General features: G+C 44.3%; 1 protein-coding gene across 2 annotated transcripts in view; it reads left to right on the forward strand.

Annotated features, from left to right (window-relative positions):
• Positions 1 to 10885: 10885 nt before the first annotated feature.
• The window catches only part of GRAMD4 (GRAM domain containing 4), a 98242-nt gene continuing 90813 nt past the window's right edge, over positions 10886 to 18314 (forward strand). The window contains exon 1 of one of the 2 annotated variants that reach the window (XM_060777814.2): positions 10886 to 11157. In XM_060777814.2, the coding sequence (XP_060633797.1) occupies positions 11129 to 11157 (29 nt within the window). In that variant the 5' untranslated portion in view covers positions 10886 to 11128. The remainder of the gene's footprint in view (positions 11158 to 18314) is intronic. The other variant, XM_060777815.2, reaches the window with a different exon arrangement.

Raw genomic sequence — 18314 nt, forward strand, 5'->3', positions numbered from 1 at the left:
AGACGTATTGACAAACTAAAAGCAGCTAATTTATTGACAAATGTAAATAAAAACTTTTCTCTGCAGATCTCAGCAGCTCTCCCCAGTTGTTGCTGCCATCAAACTGAAGAAAATCAATTTGGAGGACAAAAAAACTGAGATAAGTTTTGTATAGTGTCAAGATCAGGCACATTGCTGGAGCAGGCAAGGAGAATATGCTGGTCTAGGTTGGATTCAAAATCTTGGGTCAACCCAGACAGACAAATGGGGTTGGAAACAACTGAGCCTCTCAGTGAAGTGTATTTTTGATGGTTACACATTGCATTTGCAAACATTTTAAAGTAATGAAATATCTAATGAAATGAAGATCAGTTTCAGCCTATGTAATCAATTTGTTATTTTCCATTGGAAATGCAGAGCAATGAGATTTCCAATGAACCTGGTAAAAACAAAATGCTGCATATGGAATCAATCCTATGAAAAGAGACATCCCACCTTTCCCACCTGTTGTCAGAGGTCACAAACCTTTAAATTCAGCAGGAAATAAATAACTTCATACCTTCATATCCCACCAGCCCTTTCACGACATGAGTCCAGTTTACCAATCCATCTAAATCCTAAATGTAAAGGGGAGGGAGGAAACCCATGGTACAGTTATATTAACTAAACATACACAGTTACACAAATTAGTTATAGTTTCTCTGCATGCCAGATCAAATAAATCAAAGAAAGAAGTGTGGTAAATACAAGTGTATTACTAAGTTCTTACTGTAAAGGAGCAGCGTCATGAAATATGAGAAGGAAGACACTGGCGATCAAACAGCAGCTGAGAAATTGGATTCTAGTCCCCGATTATTCATACAAGTGCTTTAAAATGCTGCCATTTGAAGAAGGTATTATTAGTACCATGTGGAGAAAGGCTGTATTTGTAAATGAGACACATAACTTGTCATATTCATTTCTAGTGTTTATTCTTCCTCTGGCTGAATTTCCCCAGCAAGAATCCATTTTCTCCCGCAGCCATTTCTTGATTCATAAGTTCTTTGTGCATTTGCTGCACAAAGATTTTCTGTGAGCAAAGTGTGCATGATGACAAAAAGCCCAACAGTCTTTCCAGGAACATCTGACTCATCACCATGTGAACACTTTTTTTTTAATTACCCCCTCCTCATCATCATCAGAAGACACAACTATATAAAATGAGTGCCAGGACCACTTAAGGACAGAAGGATATTATTACTTCAGATAACAAGAAGGAACAGCAGCAAATCCTACAGTTGTCCCAACTAAATAATGAGGTATGGCTGAGATTGTTTACCATCTATTGTCTGTGTACCAAGGCTGCAATACTAAAGCAAGTTATCCAGGGCTATGCCCTTTTGAGCTCAATGGGATTAATTTCTGCATAGCTATGTATAAGATTGTGTTGTTAAGGATGACTATTTAGATGTACAACTAACAAAACATTACATAGAGCCAATCAGAACATGCTAAGGACTACCAAAAATGTAACATATTTAAGAAAATGGCAGTGATTGTATGAAAAAAACTATACTGTGTGAGTATAATCAAATCAAGATGGTCAATATTTAATTTTAAGAATAACAACAATATGGTTTGTTGTTAACGCCTGTCAAGTGAACTTTGACTAATGGTGACCACACAAAGGAGAGTCCTCCAAGTCAATCTCTCATCAAGAGCCCTGCTCAGGTCTTGCAGATACAAGACCATGGCTTCCTGGATTGAGTGTATCAACGAGAAGGCACTCTTCCTATTTTCCTATTGCCTTCTACCTTACCAAGCGTTATAGTCTTTTTCTAGTGATTCATGTCTTTTCATGACATTGTCAAAGAAAAAACTGTCTCGGGCTGATCTACACTACCATATAATTCAGTTTCAGAATGCAGATTAATTGTTTTGAACTGGATTATATGAGTCTACACAAGATGGGACTAAAGGCGTGGACTACCATGGCCAAGTCAAGCACCTCAAGGTGAACAACATTGAACTGGATTATCTGACAGTGTAGATTCATATAATACAGTTCAATGTTGTTCACCTGTGTCTGTAGCTTGAGATGCCTGACTTGGCCATGGTAGTCCACACCTTAGTCACATCTTGTTTGGACTACTCCAATGCTCTCTACATAGGGCTGCCTTTGAAGAAGTTTGGAAGCTTTGGCTAGTTCAGCTTTTGGCAGCCAGGTTACTAACTGGGGCTCCATACAGGAAGAGAATTATTCTCAGGTTGTGCCAGCTCTATTGGCTGCCAGTCTGCGTCCAGGCTAAATACAAAGTGCTGATCGTTATCTATAAAGCCCTAAATGGTTCGGATCTAGGCTATTTGTCAAATCGCATCTCGCTATATAGACCACCTTGCACACTGTGGTCAGCGGAGGAGGCCCTGCTCTCGCTCCCACACCTGTCTCAAGCACAGTTTATGGGAACGAAAGAGGGGGCCTTCTCTGTGATCTCACCTCTGGAATTCCCTTCTAAAGGAATAAAAATGGCCCCCACCCTCCTTTCCTTTATTTTTTTTCTGAAGATACATTTATGCACTTTAGCATATGGAGAGAAGGAAGAGGACTACACATCTTAAGCATGCTGGCTAAACTATTCATTGGGCTGCTACGGTTCATTTTTAAATTATAACTGGTCTGGCACTTTTCTATGCATTTCTTGGAATAGTTGTGTTTGTGTAATTATGTTTATTTAATCATTAGTATTTACGATGTTTTATTCCCATTTTCCTTTGTTGATATTTATTTAGTTACCCTATTTATACCCCACTTTTCTTTGCCCTGAAGGGGACTCAAAGCAGCTTACATATAGGAAATTATTAGATGTCTTAAAACACTTACAATAATATTAATACATATTAATCATTTAAAAACATTCCATTCTATATCAAAATCACGCCATCCATAATCGTAATCCAAGCCATTCCATAGTCATTGTTATTGCACTGCACTATTCTCCCAAAGCCTGATCCCAAAGCCAAGTTTTTACTTTTCTTCTGAAGGTTAGGAGGGAGGGAGCTCATCTAATGTCACTGGGGAGGGAGTTCCATAGCTGAAGGACTACCACTGAGAAGGCCCTGTCTCTCATCCCCACCAATTGCGCTTGTGAGGAAGGCAGGACTGAGAGCAGGGGCTCCCCAGACTATTTTAATATCCGAGGTGGTTCGCAGGGGGAGATATGTTTGGACAGGTAAGCTGGGCCAGAACCATTTAGGGCTTTATAGGCTAAAACCAGGACTATGAATTGTGCTTGGTAGCAGACTGTCAGCCAGTACAGCTGGAGCAACAGGAGGGATGTCCTCTCTCTGTACAATGTAAGTTTTATCTGTTTGTTATTTACATTTTACATCACTGAATGTTTGCTGCTACATGTTATTAACCGCCCTGAGTCCCCATTGGGGAGAGAGGGCAGGATATGTACATCTGAGTTCATTGGGAACTACACCTAAGTAAGTGTATATATCTTTGTAGTTTATAGCAAGTTGAAAGCAATATAACTTAAATTAATGACTGCTTTTGTTTTTTTCACTTTCAATTGACTTTACAGCACAACCTTATTGAAATGAATAGAACTAAATCCTAGACGTGCTGTAACCATGTGGGCTGGCTACAGCAATATAAACAGGTAACTTGTCAAAGTTCTTTGTATATATGATACCAGCATTAGTCATAATTAATTGGCGCCATCTGTGATATAATCTTTGCTGGCAGCATTTTTTAATTAGTGTATCTCTACATATAAATACAGTATATTCATTGCACATATTTTGATGCAACAATGATTGGCAGGTTTTGAAAGGGTTTGGGGAAAAGCCAGCTCAAAAGGATGATCCCACAACTTACCCAAAGTGTAAGCAGACAGCTTTAGCAGCCCCACTTTAATCTGCCAAGTCTCCATGTGTCATTCCCATCTGACTGTGCCCTGCCTTGTTTTGTTGAGTATCTCCACAGTAAATCCTTACCGAAGCAAAACCATCTACACTGCCATGGAACCCAGTTTCTGAATGCAGATTAACTGTACTGAACTGGATTCTATGGCAGTGCAGACTCATATTATCCAATTAATCTAGATTCTGAAACTGGATTATATGGCAGTGTAGATCCAGCCAGAGAGGCGATAATGGGTCAATTGCTCATCTGATGAGGTGCCATTAGAAACTGGTGTTTGTATCAAGGTTTTGTATGTATTCCTAATAGTTATTTATACAAGAAAAAGAGCCTGCTTTCACATTAGTCCTTTAATGTTTTACACCAAAGTTTTCAAGTCAAGTTATATGTATAGCTAGCAGAGTGGGACTCCCTGTGCCTACACCATCCATAAAAAGCTGTAGCTGCTGGGATTTTTAGGAATGCCTGAGGCCATGGCACAATCCCCTGAAGGACTTGCCCATTCCATGCCCGTAAGAATCGGCAGCCCATAGAAATTGCAAGTTTACTATTTCCATTAGCATTACTGCTACTAAACAAACCAAAGCAAGATGACTATATTCTCATAATGCATCACTCTGTGATTTATATTTTTTTTATTTGGTCACCATTTATGTGCTTGCGTTTCCATCAAATTTGGACACAATACACCTATCAGGCCAACAAATGACCATCATTCATAAAAACACTGAAAACATAACAGAAGGGACTTAAAAGGCTAAAAAAGAAAAAAGACATTATAGCACATGCACAAAAATACCCCCCCCCCCCCAGCAAACAAAACAAAAAGCATATCCACACTCTCTTCTGGACTACAGCTCCCAGCATCCCTTAGACTAGGCTCTTTAGGAGAGGAGGATGATCCAAATGCACTGCTTCCAAGCTGAAAGCATTCTTCTCCTTGGATTTCTTTGAGGTAGGTAGGTAGATAGATTGATCAGGAGGACTGCTGGGAGTTGCAGTCTAAGAATAGGTAGAGAAGGAAGAAAGGGAAGAAAGAGGAAGGGAAAGAAAAGGGGGGGGAAGGAAGATGATGAGAAAGAAGGAAGGAAGGAGAGAATGAAAGGAAAAAAGGGAAGGAAAGAAGGAAGGAGAGAAAGAAAGGAGAAGAGAAAGAGGGAGGGAAGGTTGGTCATGGCAATGCGTGGCGGGTTCAGCTAGTAATAAATAAATTTAAAACTTCTCCTGTAATGAGGATCAGTATTATGCTATTATACCTGTACATACATCACTTCATTCTCCACGGTGGGATGATTCATTGCCTTATGCCACTTGTGAGTAAGCAGAAACGGAAGTAATACCAAATGACACATTTGGATTGCTACCTGCTTTTCTGAACCTGACAGATGTTTAAAAGAGAAAGGGAGGGTTGAACTAAACTGACCTTTAAGAAACCTAAAGGTGGGGTGAGCATAGACTGGATCTGCAACTATACAATGGGTAATATATGTGGTAGATCACCAAAGAGCTCTTTCTAATTTGTTTAACAACAGCAACATTTGCCTCCTGTTCAGGCTGCTGAAATTAGGAAAGGTTGAGAAAAGGAAAGCAATAGATTTGTGTGTGTGACAGATTTAATTCCAAAAAACAAATACCTGGTCTGAAATGAACCCAAGGCCTCCAGTTGCTTTGATTTACACTTGGCCCTCATTCTAAGCCACCATGTTGCATTGGTTCCAACTGGGGCCCCTTCTACCAGATTTTAAAAATATCCTGTCAGAAGTGACTCGCTTCTAGTGTGAGAGACTTGACCGCCTGAAGAGATGTTTCCCAGGGGACACCCAGATGTGTGGGAGTTCTCTCATGTTCCTGCATGAGAAGCTAGAGCTGACAGATGGGAGCTCACCCAGAAGACTGGAATCCATCCCATTGCCAGCTTGATACGTGGTCAGTGATGCCAGGAGTGAGCTAGTAAGGAGAAATGACTTAAACAAATGGTGGTGGTGGAGATGGGGCATAAATTGTAGATTGGATGTAGTTTGACACGAGTTTAACTGCTATGGTTGAAATGCTATGGAATCCTGGGAGTAGTAGTTTGCTGAAATATTGGAACTCTTTGACAGAGAAGTCTAAATAAAGACCTTGTAAAAGTACAACTCTCGGCATTCCATAGTATTGAGTAATGGCATTTCAAGTAGTGTCAAACTGAAGCCCTCGGTGGCCCAATGGGTTAAACCCTTGTGCCAGCAGGACTGAAGACAGGTTGCAGGTTCGAATCCGGTGAGAGAGCAGATGAGCTCCCTCTGTCAGCTCCAGCTCCCTATGGGGGGACATGAGAGAAGCCTCCCACAAGGATGGTAAAACATCAAACATCCGGGCGTCCCCTGGGTAATGTTCTTGCAGTCGGCCAATTCTCTCACACCATAAGCGACTTGCAGTTGTTCAAGTCGCTCCTGACACACACAAAAAAGTGTCAAACTGCAATAATTCTACAGTGTAGATGCATTGTAAGTGGTTCAAATGTTAAAAACATTGTTTGCACACAGGCTTGAAATCAACCAGCTCTTAGTGATCAAACCCTCTTTGTGCATATTATGTCATGCTTAATACTAAGGGCAGCATAAGAAATGTATTGATACTTGAATCACTCTTTGAATAAACAGCAGAATTTGGGGCTAATGCAGATTACGCTGCAAAAGCGTTGCTTAGGAAACTAGGTTAGCTAGCTTTTTCAAAGCTGAGTAGGCAAACAGACGTTACCTTATGCATCATTTCATTTTCCACATTAGAGGAGGAAGAAAAGGAATGCGTGTGTCATACGCTTCTGTTGCTTTTTTTATGAGCAAGCGAAAATGTTTGCAAAAAAAGGACCACAAAACACCTGGAGCACTCGATGCCTTCCTTGGCAAAGCACAGCTGGATTTTGTAAAATCCTATAGGTCAGCACCACTGTCTTACCTACATGCCTATCATCTTCATGCTCAACATGGGGCATTACAGATCAACATACAGGCAGTCTCCGAATTATATCCGACTCCTAGTTAAGAACGAGGATGAGGCAACAGGAAGTGAGAGGAAATCTATTGCTAGGAAGGGAAATTCACTTCTGTAAGAGTCATCATGGAGAAAAGGTATATCTGCTGAAGCTTGATCACCAATCCTTGTTTCCACGACAACCCAAAATTTTCAAAATCCAAATGTCACAGGGATAACAAAACAAGCAATACGATACGGGAGTGTTAACACTTCCCTATGCTATCCAAAACTAGTAACACTTAGAAAATGTACCTGTTCCAACTTACATATAAATGCAATTTAAGAACCCATATTGTTCATAACCTGAGGAATGCCTGTATTGTGTCATCCACATTGTCTTTTCTTAGCAAACAGAAAAGGCACATTGAACATCACCCATCCCTACATTTCTTAAGCATAATATAAATAAAGATATTTTGGACAGACAGGAGAAAGAACTAATTGCAAATGAGGGTCTTAAACTGTCCAATCTCAGCAGCTCTGTCAGCAGATGATCTGATTAACAGTTTTCTGATTTATTGTGATTCTGAGGTGATCCCAGAGAATGAGGGCGTGAAGTCAATCCTAAGGCAGTAGTAAAGTGCATTTTGAGGACATAATGCTGAGAGTTTTCCTTATTCTGGGAAGGCACACTGGAACAACCACGTTTTCAAGCTCCTTCTAAATACTGCCAGAGTTGGGGCATATCTGATGTCTATTGGAAGTGAGCTCCAGAGTCGAGGGGCCACCACCGAGAAGGCCCTCTCCGTCATCCCCACCAATCGCGCCTGCGAAAGAAGCGTGAGCAGGGCCTCTCCAGATGATCGAAGAGATCGTGTGGGTTCATATACAGAAATGTGGTCACGCAGGTAGACGGGGCCCAAACCATTCAGGGCTTTGTAGGTAAGAACCTGCACCTTGAATTGGGACCGGAAGATGAATGGCAGCCAGTGGAGCTCCTTGAACAGGAGGGTTGACCGCTCCCTGTAAGGAGCACCAGTTAGTAACCTGGCCGCCGCCCGCTGGACCAATTGGAATTTCCGGGCCGTTTTCAAAGGCAGCCCCACGTAGAGTGCATTACAGTAGTCCAATCTGGAGGTGACTAAGGCATGGACCACCCTGGCCAGATCCGCCTTCACGAGGTACGGTCGCAGTTGGCACACAAGTCTTAATTGTGCAAAGGCCCTCCCGGCCACCACTGATGCCTGAGATTCAAGCATCAGAGATGAGTCCAGGAGGACACCCAGACTGCAGACCTGCGATTTCAAGGGGAGCGTAACCCCGTCCAGCACAGGTTGCCACCCTATACCCCGATCTGGTTTACAATCGACCAGGAGGGCCTCTGTCTTGTCGGGATTGATCCTCAGCTTGTTCCTTCTCATCCAGACAGCCACAGCGGCCAGGTACTCGTCCAGCACCCAAGGGGCTTCCTTGGAGTTAGGTGGAAAGGAGTAGTAGAGTTGTGTGTCATCTGCATAGAGATGGCACCCAACTCCAAAACTCTGGATGACCTCTCCCAGTGGTTTCATGTAGATGTTGAAAAGCATGGGAGACAAAATAGATTCGGGAGCCCCCCCGGTGGCGCAGTGGGTTAAAGCACTGAGCTGCTGAACTTCTTAACCGAAAGGTTGCAGGTTCAAATCCGGGGAGTGGCGTGAGCACCTGCTGTTAGCCCCAGCTTCTGCCAACCTAGCAGTTTGAAAACATGCAAATGTGAGTAGATCAATAGGTACTGCTCTGGCGGGAAGGTAACGGTGCTCCATGCAGTCATGCTGGCCACATGACCTTGGAGGTGTCTATGGACAACACCGGCTCTTTGGCTTAGAAATGGAGATGAGCACCACACCCTAGAGTCGGACATGACTGGACTTAATGTCAGGGGAAAACCTTTACACACACACACACACACACGTAATGAACTCATACCTTTGCTTGCTAGGCCACAGCCTGGGAGTCAGTGAGTCGGCCTCCATGTTGGTAAAGGCAGAGAGGCAAGGGGAGGAATCAGCCAACTTCTGATTGGTTTAGACCTAAGGGAAGGAGTTGAAGGAGAGTGTAAAAGGCTGTCATTTCTGACAGGAGGGGAGAAGAATGATTTGATCGGAGAGAGGATTTGATCTAGCAGAGAAAGGATTAGGATTTCAGACAGGGAGAAGAGAGTTTCTGAGTGAGCTAGGAATTAGACTGTTAGGGGAATAATTAAAGAGCAAGTGCTTCTGTGTAGTTTGACTAGGGTGGTCAAAGTGAAGGCTTGTTTACTTGTATTAGGATAGAATACAAGTGGGTTTATTTCCCTAAAGGTCAGAGAAGACTAGTGGAAACCTAGATACTCTGGTAGGCTGCCAGGACGGCTGGTCCAAGAAACACACTGTTACATGTTACTGGATAGTGTGAGGAAAGTAGCTCATGTTAAGGAAAAATTACTCCTTCTAAAGAAACCATTTGTTTAATCAGTCTGTGCCTCAGAAACAAACTATGCGTTGTATCTCTCAGTAATGAGTTGTTTGCTTCAAATACTTCAATAAACCTGTTCTCTAGTTTACCGTTAATCTGCTTCAGCCTTGTTTTATTCATATAAGGTTAGATCCAGTAAGCCTCTACATCTCTACAGTTCAGTCACCAGAAAGGGAGCCAAAAGGAAGAACCGGTGTATAGGGACATTTTACCTCAAGTACAACAACAAGACAATTCCTCAAACAATAATTTGGGGTGGTGGCAGCTAACCTACCATTACATACACACCGTTCTCTCACATCACTTGTAATTCCCTTGTGGTGGCAGCGGTGGGATTGAAAAGAAAGGTTCCCCCCTGTCACGTGCGATAAGAGACCCCCTTATCTACTTTACAATATATATCTTTTTTCCCTTGTTCCCCCTCCTTGCCTGTTTTTTCCTTTCTTCTCTCCCTCTCCCCCATTTGTTTCTTTTTTCCATCTAAAGATTATGTATATATATATATATATATATAATACATACAGAGCTCCCGGTGGCGCAGTGTGTTAAAACACTGAGCTGCTGAGCTTGTTGATTGAAAGGTCGCAGGTTTGATTCCGGGGAGCGGCGTGAGCTTCCGCTGTCAGCCCTAGCTTCTGCCAACCTAGCAGTTTGAAAACATGCAAATGTAAGTAGATCAATACCGGCGGGAAGGTAACGGCGCTCCATGCAGTCATGCCGGCCACATGACCTTGGAGGTGTCTACGGACAACGCTGGCTCTTCGGCTTAGAAATGGTGCTCTTCGGCACCACACATCAGAGTCCGACAGGACTGGACTTAATGTAAGTGGAAAACCTTTACCTTTACCTACACACACACTTTTGGAGGTGTCTATGGACAACGCCGGCTCTTTGGCTTAGAAATGGAGATGAGCACCACACCCCAGAGTCCGACAGGACTGGACCTAATGTAAGGGAAAAACCTTTACCTATATATATATATATATACACACACACACACACACACACACACACACTTTTTCTTTCTTTTCCCTTTTTCCCTTGTTCCCCCTCCTTGCCTGTTTTTTCCCCTTTTTCTCTCCCTTCTCCCCCGCCCCATTTGTTTCTTTTTTCCATCTAAAGAGGATATATAGATAGATAAACATACACACACATATATACATACACACACACACATGATTCTGTTTTTAAGGAAAATTCTCAATAAAGATTATTTTTTTTAAAAAAAAGAAATACATTTAGGGATCAATTCTATAATTCTTTGGAACAGAATAGAAAAACATACACGAAGTCCTTCAGAAACGACTTCTTAACTAGGAGTCGTTGGTGAGCCGGGCGTCTGTAACCCGGGGAGTGCTTGCCTAGGTTTTGAGGGGCCTGGGCGCACTCAGGGCTGCGAGGGGAGCAGGAGCGGGGCGGGCCTGACGTTTGATGGATTGAGTTTGGCGCCAATCCCAGAGCGCGCCTCCTTCCTTGGCCAGGGGCGGCTCCCTCCCTGCCTCCCTCCGTCCCTCCCTGCCTCCCTCCCTCCGCGCCTGTTGAGGGAAGCGTGAGTCTGCGCATGCGCGGGGAGAGAGGCCAGGCCAAGCCAGGCGAGGCCAGGCCAGGCGGGCGGGCACCTGCTGCCTTCGCCTCTGCCTCCTCCGCCTCCGCCTCCTCCTCCTTCTCTTCGGCGGGCGAGCAGCGTGAGGCGCCCCAGCGCTGCGGGAAGAACAGGAGGAGGAGAAGAAGAGGAAGAAGAAGAGCAAGAGGAGGACAAGGCCGCTGTGCCGTCGCAGCAGGGCGCTCGCGTGAATGAAAGTTTGGTCCGAATTCCGCGCCGGGTAAGGGCCCTCTGTTTGTTTCCCTCACCCAGCTCCCCCTCAGGCGCCTGGTTTTCTTTGTTCTCCCCCCTCCTCCCCCCCAGCCTTTTGGGCCTCCCCTTCCTCCTCCTCCTTCCCACGCAGCTCGTTGCTAAGGCTTCTCCTAATCCCCTTCTTCTTCTTCTTCCTTTCCTCCATGATTAAGGCAAAGGGGGGCTTGCGTGGGCCTGCGCTCTGGGTTTTCCTTGGGAAAGAAGCCTCCTTGGACCCTCCTCGCCTTGGTGAGACCCCTAGGTTGTTGTGAGTTTCCTAGCTGTATTGGTTATGTTCCAGAAGCATTCTCTCCTGACGTTTCGCCAACATCTATGGCAGGCCACCTCAGAGGTTGTGAGGTCTGTTGAAACTAGGCAAGTGAGCCATATATAGGCTGACTGACTTAGGTGACCCCTCGTTGTCAGAGTAGGATAGTCTTCCAGGATCAGGTGAGTCCATAGGTGACAGTGGAGCCCTATTCTTGACCTGCATGTTCTCCCGCAGCGAGGGCATGTGAGAGGAAGCCACAGGGAGGAGGGAGCAAGCTTGTTTACTGCTTCCATGGAGATTAGGACAAGGAACAATGGCTTCAAACTACAAGAAAGAAAATTCCATCAGTGCTGGCTTTAGCCTTTAAAGCCCTAAACGGTTTTGGCCCGACCTACCTGTCCGAATGCATCCCCTTCTATGAACCAGTTAGGACATTAAGATCGTCTGGGGAGGCCCTTCTCTCGATCCCGCCAGCTTCACAAGTGCGCCTGGCGGGGACGAGAGACAGGGCCTTCACAGTGGTGGCCCCTCGGCTGTGGAACACCCTCCCTACAGAGATCAGATCGGTCCCCTCCCTGTTGGTATTCCGGAGGAAATTGAAGACCTGGCTTTTCGAACAGGCATTTGACTAGGCAGTGCAATCGATTATTGGAACACGGAATAAGGATAATGAGGCTGGATTCTGATTCTATCGATGAGACGTGATGGATTTGTTATATTGAAATTGATGTTGATGTTTGCTGTTTAATTAATTGTTTACTTTTGCTTTAAATGTCCAATGATTTTGTACCGTGAAACTGTGTTGTTAACCGCTCTGAGTCGCTTAAGGGCTGAGAAGAGCGGTATACAAATAAAGTAAGTAAATAAATAATAAATAAATTAGGAAGAACTTTCTGAATGTGAGAGCCGTTCAGCAGTGGAACTCTCTGCCATGGAGTGTGGTGGAGGCTCCTTCTTTGGAAGCTTTTAAACAGAGGCTGGATGGCCATCTGTCAGGGGTGATTTGAATGCAATATTCCCCCTTCTTGGCAGGGGGTTGGACTGGATGGCCCATGAGGTCTCTTCCAACTCTTTGATTCTATGATTCATTTGTTTCCAGGTGGAAGGCGGTTCTGGTCGGGGTTGTCTTGACATACCTTCCTCTTGGCACATATCTCCCTTTGGCCCCCCATTTGTGTCTCTTCAAATTCTACAGCACTGCTGGCCACAGCTGCCCTCCAGCTGGAGTGGTCAAGGGCCAGGGCTTCCCAGTTCTCAGTGTCTATGCCAGAGTTTTTAAGGTTGGCTTTGAGCCCATCTTTAAATCTCTTTTCTTGTCCACCAACATTCCGTTTTCCGTTCTTGAGTTCGGAGTAGAGCAACTGCTTTGGGAGACAATGGTAGGGCATCCGGACAACGTGGCCAGTCCAGTGGAGTTGATGGCGGAGGACCATTGCTTCAATGCTGGTGGTCTTTGCTTCTTTCAGCACGCTGACATTTGTCCGCTTGTCTTCCCAAGAGATTTGCAGGATTTTCCAGAGGCAGCGCTGATGGAATCGTTCCAGGAGTTGTATATGACATCTGTAGACTGTCCACGTCTCTAAGGCATATAGCAGGGTTGGGAGGACAATAGCTTTATAAACAAACACCTTGGTATCCCTACGGATGTCCCAGTCCTCAAACACTCTCTGCTTCATTCGGAAAAAAGCTGCACTCATAGAGCTCAGGCGGTGTAGTTCAGTGTCAGTGTTGACTTTTGTGGAGAGGTGGCTGCCAAGGTAGCGGAAATGATCAACATTTTCTAATGCTACACCATTAAGCTGTATTTCTGGCATTGGAGAGAGAAGTATGGATGTTCCTATTAATCATCTTGATTACCATTCAAAGCCTGTCTGATTCCTGCCTGGGGGATCCCTTTTTGGGAGGTGTTAGCTGAAACTAGGCTCTCCAGACCAATGGATACTCTACCACAGACATCAGAAGAGCTGCAAGGCCAAGAACAAGCCACGAGAGCGAAGACATTGATCCACCCAGAGGAAAAGGGTTCTTACTAGATATCAAGGGAACCACTGACCGCATAGGGAAGCAGATGAAGAAACGCAACCTACAAACGATCTACAGACCCACTAAGACAGTGATTCTCAACCTTCCTAATGCCGCGACCCATTGATACAATTCCTCATGTTGTAGTGACCCACCCCCACCATAACATTATTTTCGTTGCTACTTCATAACTGTAATTTTGCTACTGTTATGAATTGACATGTAAATATCTGATATGTAGGGTGTATTTTCATTCACTGGACCAAATTTGGCACAAATACCCAATAAGCCCAAATTTGGATGCTGGTCAGGTTGGGGAGGGATTGATTTTGTCATTTGGGAGTTTTAGTTGCAGGGATTTATAGTTAGCTTACAATCAACAAGCATTCCGAGCTCCACCAGTGATGGAATTGAACCAATCTTGGCACACAGAACTCTCATGACCAAGAGAATATATTGGAAGGGTTTGGTGGACATTGACCTTGAGTTTTGCAGTTGTAGTTCACCTATATCCAGAGAGCACTGTGGACTCAAACAACGATGGATCTGGACCAAACTTGGCACTAACACTCAATATGCCCAAATGTGAACACTAGTGGAGTTTGGGGAAAATAGACCTTGACATTTGGGAGCTGTAGTTGCTGGGATTGATAGTTCACCTACAATCAAAGATCATTCTGAACCCCACCAATGACAGAATTGGGCCAAACTTCCCACACAGAACCCCCATGACCAACAGAAAATACTGTGTTTTCTAATGGTCTTTGGCAACCCGTTTGACACCCCCCTCGCGACCGTCCTAGGGGTCCTGACCCCCAGGTTGAGAAACACTGCACTAAGAGAATCCAACAAATGCTATGTTCAGCAAAGGACAAGCAGGATCCTCTCTCCTCTGCAGGACTCTACCGTATACTATGCAGCTGTGGACAAGTCTACATAGGGACCACTAAACGCAGTATTGCCCAAACACGAATCAAGGAACATGAAAGGCACTGCAGTCTCATTCAGCCAGAGAAGTCAGCCATAGCAGAGCACCTGATGAACCAACCTGGGCACAGCATATTATTTGAGAGCACAGAAATGCTGGATTACTCTAACAACCACCATTCCAGGCTACACAGAGAAGCCATTGAAATCCATGTGGACAATTTCAACAGAAAGGAAGAAACCATGAAAATGAACAAAATCTGGCTACCAGTATTAAAAATCTCTAAAAACGGGACAGTAAATAAAGAGCAACTGTAAAAAACAAAACAAAACAGGGGTATTCCAGTCATGTAACAATCAGGGCCTGCTAACACCTCCCAACAAAGGATTTCCCCAGGCAGGAAGCAGCAAGTCTTTGAATCTGCAAGGCTTTGCAATCTAATCAAGGTGATTAATTGCAACATTCACACTTGTCTCCAACAGACAAGAGTTCTTTCACCTACCCTGACCTTCCACAGATCTGTAAACCTCTCTTGCTTAGTTTCTAACAGACTTCACAACCTCTGAGGGTGTCTGCCATAGATGTGGGTAGAAAGTTAGATTTTGCTGTGCTTTCCATTGAGATGTGACATTGTTGCTCTCTGTGGAAAGGAACGGTTGTCTGGTCTTGCTGTCTGGTCTTGCTGTCGGGTTTCAAGATCTCTTTCCTCCAGCCCATGATTGTCTTACTATTGCTTTCTGAAAGCACTGTCATGAAAAATAACTGGATGTTATCGATTATCTCTTGCTCCTGAGACTTGCAAACTCTGATGTGACTGTCAGAGGCACCGATTGTAAGTATATATCTGGTGCCAGTGTAAGGGAGCATAGATCTGTTTCTTTACCAGTTCTTTCAGGTGTCCTTTGATTCAGCTACCTTTGTGAGGGGGGGGGGGGTTGTGGGGGGCAACCTGAAGGCTGGTAGGTGGCAGCTTCCATTTGATTGGCCAATATGCTTTGCAAGGTCATGAAGGTATTTTTGAACTGGATGCTGCAAGGTTATTACATACCAGCCATAGTTTGTTTTAGTATACTTCTCAGATGTTTTGTCATTATTATAGACAGGATATTCAACACTGCTGTACAGAATCTTTCCCTAACTTCGTTGTGAGGATGGGGGACAACTTTTGTAATGCCCTTTTGCTGAAGTGCTTAGCAGGGTTTTTAAAGTGCCTTCACAGGATAGTCCTGTCCTCTCAGGTCCCTTCCTCACAGCTGAATAAAACCCCACATTTTCTGCTTTGAACTGGAGATATTGTAAGATTTTCTGCCTTGATATTCTGTGTTATATGACTGCATGGAAGGACCCTGAGAGATCTCCATTAAAATCAGTCAGTGGAGATAATTTCTTTTATTGTCTGGAGAAAGTTTTCCTATAACATTGTCTGGAGAAAGTTTTTCTAAAACACAGGGTGAAGCCATTTTTATCTTCTATTTAACTTCTTTTTTACTTTATGTCATTGGTTAAAGTTTTTCTGGTATGTCTTTGGGAATGAAAGCATGTTCCTGTTTCCTTCATACTTTCACTCCATAGTTGGCATACCTTTAACACATTCTCGGGTTTTCTTAGATACGTAAGGGTGCCCTGTTATTCAGGATCCAGAAGGTCCTTTAAAAAATGCTTTTTTAAGCGCTAATGGATGAGAGGGAAATTGGAACTGCTCATGAGAATGTTGTTTGAATAGGAGTTGGATTCTGTAGTGTCCCACAAGATTTGCACCCCCCTCCCCAAAGGGAAGAAAATTTTGTAGGCTTACATCCTACAGGTAGGGAAGAGTAATTTGTCTGCTGTGCGATGAGTCAGGGTGCATTATTTTATTTCGTACGGATTGGAGTGTGACATAGTCTATCTGTATCCAGTATTTATCCAGTACTCAAAAGTCATGGATTGCCTACAGGAAAGTGGTTTTTCCACATTGAGTGTGTTAAGTTCCATAGTTAGGCTATGCTGGTGGAGGAGGGCCAGCTGGTGGCACAGCAGATTAAACTGCTGAGATGCTGAACTGCTTACTGAAAGGCTGGCGGTTTGAATCCGGGGAGTGGGCTCACCTCCTGCTGTTAGGCCCAACTTCTGCCAACCCAACAGTTCGAAAACATGCAAATATGAGTATTGAAGGAACTAGCGGAAGTCATTTCGGAACCATTGGCAACCATCTTTGAGAGTTCTTGGAGAACGGGAGAAGTTCCAGCAGATTGGAGGAGGGCCAATGTGGTCCCAATCTTCAAGAAGGGAAAAAAGGATGACCCAAACAACTACCGTCCGGTCAGCCTCACGTCGATACCGGGCAAGATTCTGGAAAAGATTGTTAAGGAAGTGGTCTGCAAACACTTAGAAACAAATGCAGTCATCGCTAATAGTCAACATGGATTTATCAAAAACAAGTCATGTCAGACTAATCTGATCTCTTTCTTCGATAGAGCTACAAGCTGGGTAGATGCAGGGAATGCCGTGGATGTAGCGTACCTGGATTTCAGTAAGGCCTTCGACAAGGTCCCCCATGACCTTCTGGCAAGGAAACTAGTCCAATGTGGGCTAGGCAAAACTACGGTGAGGTGGATCTGGAATTGGTTAAGTGGACGAACACAGAGAGTGCTCACTAATGCTTCCTCTTCATCTTGGAAAGAAGTGACAAGTGGAGTGCCGCAGGGTTCCGTCCTGGGCCCGGTCCTGTTCAACATCTTTATTAATGACTTAGATGAAGGGCTAGAAGGCATGATCATCAAGTTTGCAGACGACACCAAATTGGGAGGGATAGCCAATAGTCCAGAGGACAGGAGCAGAATTCAAAACGATCTTGACAGATTAGAGAGATGGGCCAAAACTAACAAAATGAAGTTCAACAGTGACAAATGCAAGATACTCCACTTTGGCAGAAAAAACGAAATGCAAAGATACAGAATGGGTGACGCCTGGCTCGAGAGCAGTACGTGTGAAAAAGATCTTGGAGTCCTCGTGGACAACAAGTTAAACATGAGCCAACAATGTGATGTGGCGGCAAAAAAAGCCAATGGGATTTTGGCCTGCATCAAGAGGAGCATAGTGTCTAGATCTAAGGAGGTAATGCTACCCCTCTATTCTGCTTTGGTTAGACCACACCTGGAATATTGTGTCCAATTCTGGGCGCCACAATTCAAGAGAGATATTGACAAGCTGGAATGTGTCCAGAGGAGGGCGACTAAAATGATCAAGGGTCTGGAGAACAAGCCCTATGAGGAGCGGCTTAGGGAACTGGGCATGTTTAGCCTGAAGAAGAGAAGGCTGAGAGGAGATATGATAGCCATGTATAAATATGTGAGAGGAAGCCACAGGGAGGAGGGAGCAAGCTTGTTTTCTGCTTCCTTGGAGACTAGGACGCGGAACAATGGCTTCAAACTACAGGAGAGGAGATTCCATCTGAACATGAGGAAGAACTTCCTGACTGTGAGAGCCGTTCAGCAGTGGAACTCTCTGCCCCGGAGTGTGGTGGAGGCTCCTTCTTTGGAATCTTTTAAACAGAGGCTGGATGGCCATCTGTCAGGGGTGATTTGAATGCAATATTCCTGCTTCTTGGCAGGGGGTTGGACTGGATGGCCCATGAGGTCTCTTCCAACTCTTTGATTCTATGATTCTATGATTCTATGATTCTATGAGTAGATCAATAGGTACCATTTCTATGGAAGTTAACAGTGCTCCATGCAGTCATGCAGGCCACATGACCTAGGAGACATCTATGGACAATGCTGGCTCTTCAACTTAGAAATGGAGATGAGCACCATCCCTCAGATTCTGACACGACTAGACTTAATGTCAGGGGAAAACTTTACCTAGTAGTTATTACATTGTTGCTGCTGCTATGTTCTCATTTCCAAGTTAATGGCAACCATTTAAGGCTATCATGGAGTTTTCT

This window comes from Anolis sagrei, chromosome 5 (genome assembly GCF_037176765.1).
Source record: "Anolis sagrei isolate rAnoSag1 chromosome 5, rAnoSag1.mat, whole genome shotgun sequence".
Taxonomy (NCBI): Eukaryota; Metazoa; Chordata; class Lepidosauria; order Squamata; family Dactyloidae; genus Anolis; species Anolis sagrei.